The sequence below is a fragment of the Hordeum vulgare genome, chromosome 7H (assembly GCF_904849725.1).
Source record: "Hordeum vulgare subsp. vulgare chromosome 7H, MorexV3_pseudomolecules_assembly, whole genome shotgun sequence".
In the NCBI taxonomy this organism is placed as follows: domain Eukaryota; kingdom Viridiplantae; phylum Streptophyta; class Magnoliopsida; order Poales; family Poaceae; genus Hordeum; species Hordeum vulgare.
In genome coordinates, this window is record NC_058524.1 from 457,892,080 (window position 1) to 457,896,296 (window position 4,217).

The 4,217-nt window shown below is 46.5% G+C and overlaps 1 protein-coding gene across 4 annotated transcripts; it reads right to left on the reverse strand.

Annotated features, from left to right (window-relative positions):
* Window positions 1-243: 243 nt before the first annotated feature.
* On the reverse strand, window positions 244-2,257 carry LOC123409863. Of its 4 annotated transcripts, XR_006612921.1 has the most exons (6): window positions 1,897-2,257; window positions 1,317-1,810; window positions 943-986; window positions 658-723; window positions 452-558; window positions 244-359 (listed from the first exon to the last, which is right to left on the reverse strand). XR_006612921.1 is itself a non-coding variant. In XM_045102732.1 (2 exons), exons 1-2 carry the CDS (start codon window positions 1,754-1,756, stop codon window positions 944-946), a joined length of 483 nt encoding a protein of 160 aa, XP_044958667.1. In that variant the 5' UTR covers window positions 1,757-2,257; the 3' UTR covers window positions 732-943. The 4 variants fall into 4 exon arrangements, 1 of the variants encoding a protein (XP_044958667.1); XR_006612922.1 differs by lacking the exon at window positions 943-986 and having other exon boundaries at window positions 1,317-2,257; XR_006612923.1 differs by lacking the exons at window positions 658-723; window positions 943-986 and having other exon boundaries at window positions 1,317-2,257.
* Between the last annotated feature and the right edge of the window lie 1,960 nt (window positions 2,258-4,217).

Here is a 4,217-nt window from a genome sequence, read left to right on the forward strand (position 1 = left end):
GCCCCCTATTTTCCCATTTATTTGTTTTGGGCACTTTTTAATTCTTGATTTGCATAAAATTGGATGGTACATATATACAGAGCAATAAAGGAACAACTATATTGCGCGCACATCATCATCACGAATATATTAGACCATCTCATCCGTCGTGCTTTGTCGAACATATTACAAAATGTAGACACGAGTTACATGCACATATATGCATCTTTTTTACACTATATCATTTCATATTAATTGCATCGACGGGCAATAGTATTCTCCTTGACATCTAGGACCTCTGCATCTAAGAATCCGACAATTTTCTCTTGAATTGCTCGTACATGTTCATGTGGTAGAAGACCGCCCCGCAATCGTTTGATCTAATTTAAAGAAGGGTTCAATATATATATATCAATGAAAACGAACACAATTCACGGTAATAAAATAAAGTTATGAGTATTGTTTATCATACTTTAATTTTTTTATGTCCCGGTTTTTGCCCGTCTCATGACTCGTCTGACGAATGAACTCGCAAACATAGTATCCACATAAATTGTTTCCCTGTTCCTGCCTCAAGCACTTTACGAGAACAAAGTTTAATAAAAAACATAATCAAGAGTTATAATGGTATTGAAACTAGAATAAAGATATGCGCAGATCTAGCTAGTAGTTACTTACATCTATTTGTTTAAGCTAGTAACCGTACACGTGCAACACACGTATTATCATGGAAAAACAATAATCCTTCATAAAGAAGAAATATATTAATAAAATAAACAAAAATATAATAATTTACCAATATAAGAGAGACAATAGAGATGTTTAAAATGTTGTCATACAAAAAGTTGTTACTCGGGCTAAACACTCAATGAATATATTTATCCTCGTGTGGCATGGAGAAACGGGAACACAAAGAGGAGATGCAGGTGATGACACTTGTGCATGGCTGCACGCGGCAACTACCTCAGTGGGAAAGTAGTGGGCGTGATAAAATTCTTGACAACACCCTGTATTCAGGAATACAAATGTTGATATCATCTTAAAATTAAGGACTGCTTGATGACTATAAAATGGCAGTAAGGATGTGCGTCATTGAAAAATCAGAAATGAAGTTTAGAAGCACGGGTGGATGGTAATAATCTGACTATAAACATGACAGTAAAGATGTGCATCACTAAAAAATCACAAATGAAGTTCAGAACCATGGACAGATGGCAAAAATCTTCAGTATCCAAAAAGGTGATTCAGGATATACTTTTGGTTAAATCAATTTGAGGGGTACTGGAATAAAAGTTGAAGCAGCAAATCACTATGGGAATACGGTAAACAAAACAAACCTGAGATGGAAGTCCTCCGTCACGGTGGCCTCATGACTGAAGGTTCTTGGCGCGACGGCGAGCTCGAAGTAGAACTCAAGGGCCTGCGCGAGCATCAACGCCTCGAACGCCACCATGCACGCATCAGACATGTGCCGCAGCTGGCAACCCACCGCACCGTCTCCTCCCCCTTCCCCCTCCGACGCTGCTCTCAGCAGGCCCGTCTCATTGCAGAGCGCGGCGCACGCGCGTCGTATCCCGTCGGCCCCTCGTGTGTCCTCTACGCGAAGCAGAGCCGATGGCATCCCGGCGTCCCGCCACGCGAAGCAGAGCCGATGGCGTCCGGCCGCCTCGGCGAAGCGCGGGGTGACGACGACGAGCTCCCGGAGTAGGTTCCCGCGCGCGGCCGCGTCGCCCTTCTTGTCCGAGTAGGTCTGGACGAGGTGGCTGCGACAGCGCATCAGGTTCCTCAGGTCGCCATCCTCCTCCGCGGCCGAGGTGTCCTCCGCGAAGCCCTGCGACGTTTTGCCCGGGACCAAAAGAAACGACGTCGGCGATGCCGGCGGACCGCGGAACGGGAACTGGATGATCGATCCTCTACCTGATTTTGGGCATGTGGTGTCGCTAGTCGGCTGCGGCTGCGGCTGTGGGGAAGCACCCCGATCCAATTCTGCGCGCCACACAGCCGTCGGAGCACGCCTCCAGGCCTCTCTTTTTCCTCCCCTCTTCTCTCATCCTCTCCCGAAGCTGCGTCGCCGGCCCGAATCGTCCTGTCCCGAAGATGCGTCGCCGGAGAGAAGTAGGGAGGCGAGGGCGAGCGGGCTGGGGTAGAGCTGCTGTGGGGGCGAGCGGCGGCAGCAGCGAGCAGCGAAGGCGAGCGGGTGGGGTCACGGGGGCGAGCGGGGACGAAGCGGTTGCGTAGCGCTTACTGGGTTAATTGGGGGAGCGGGGACATACGATGCGGGCTGAGTGTTTCGTTGGCGAGTCACTTTCGTTAACGAAGGTTTTTAGGCCGTTGATGGGATGATTAGATGGATGAGATGGCGAGTTGGATCTGCATCTTCGTCCTTTTAATAATAGAGATAGAGATGTAAGCTCTGACTTTCAAACATCCCGAGCCTTGGCGGTGAACCATTTCCAAGCCCTGCGAAGAAAAGGAAATGAATAAAGGAGTTCTATATTTATTCGTTGCTATCAGGAAATGAGCGAGAAGTTGTCGATATAGTGCCATAATGATTGAAATTACCTCCGGAGGCATTCCTGGATGTTCGCCCATTCAACGAGGGGTGTGACTTTCGGGTCCATGACTATTACTTGTCCCTCGTCAGGCACAATGATTAACAAAATAAAGTGAAACCTACGCACGCATAATGAGTCAACTATACACTTATAATAACATCGAGTAAGCGAAAATAGAATGTGTGTAGTAACACTCACTTGAAGTTTTAAGGAAATAGTATTTCCCTTTTGGTACCGGAAAACCATAACCCTTGTATCAAGTTATTCTCTGTCTCGCGGGGATTCGTTGCGAGACTTTGGTGATGAATGTAATATGGGTCAATGAACCCAATGTCATAGATTTGTCCTCTTTTGCATTCGAGAATCTTTATTCTGCAAAATTAATATAGTGATGACTAAGATTATACATGCAAGAACAAGCTGAGTAACACTTAATGACATAAATTAATAATACTTACAAACAATAGGCAGTGATGATAGATTTGTCGAGGACGTCTTGTTTGTATAACTGAAATAATTCGCCGAATTCAATCATTAGCACGCCGTCTCCAGTCCTGAAATGCTCGTATTTATATGCAAGGTAGATCCAGTTTTGCTGTTCAACACATGCTTGCCTGTACCAGTCATGCAATCTTGACATTTTTGTTGGTAGCTCGTTGACTAACTCAGGTTTGACTAGAGGAGCCCTGTACCGGTACACGTATGTTATGTCAGCGAATTCCTACAAATGGTTTAAGTACTCATCAATAGACATGCCTTGAGCCTTGGCCGCTTCTCCGTATATTGCAACAAACTCCGGATCGATACCAGTTGTTTCATCATTCCTCTGCTCGACCATAGCTCCGCCCGAGCACACCTTTGTATCGGAATACACTTTTAGCGGGGGGCACAATTGGTTTTTCTGTTGTCCGAGCTGGGCAACAGATTTCCCACTGGACGTACAACTCTTTAACTGCTGCTGTTTTGCCTGAGCTGACTTGAGAATAGAGTGTTTATAGTTTGCTGGCAACGGTGGCGGAGAATCTGCAAGGGTTTTCAGCATTTTCACGCATGCGACATGATCTTCTGGGGTGACCGGAAACTCTGGCTCTTTCGGCTTCTTCTTTTTAGCCGTGTCAATCTTCCACTGTTGATGCTGGGCGTCTGCCCTCTTAATATTGCCCTCTCCAGTATAGTCCCAAGGTCTCTTCTCCATATTCTTATGAGGTACTTTTGGGAGGGGCAACAACTTACATTTCAGTGATCGGAACCCCTTTCTACCCCCACTATTAGCGATGGTACGTTTCCTCTTTTTGCTCTGATCCTCAGTGGACGGAGACGGCTGACGGGGCGCCTAGTAAGGAGGCGAAGAAGGATTGCTGCTATGAGGGGTCGGTGGCCTTGGCGTCCAATTTGGAAGCAAGATGTCCTCCTTTGGCCATACAAAGGTTTGTTTCTTGACTTCTCCAAGTTGAGTCAAATCTCTATCTTCACCTGCAGGGTGGTCGAGCTTCAGCTCCTCATAATCTTTCATCACTTCATCCACCGCGACGACAGCGTACCCTTCTGGAACCGGAGAGCAATGCCAAGTTGGATAATGTCCAATTGGTATGGCCATGCCGACCGCCATCGTCAACCTTAAGTTAGCAACTTTCACCTTTAGCTCACAAGGTGTCCTCTTTGTGATATCATCCACTGGGTAGC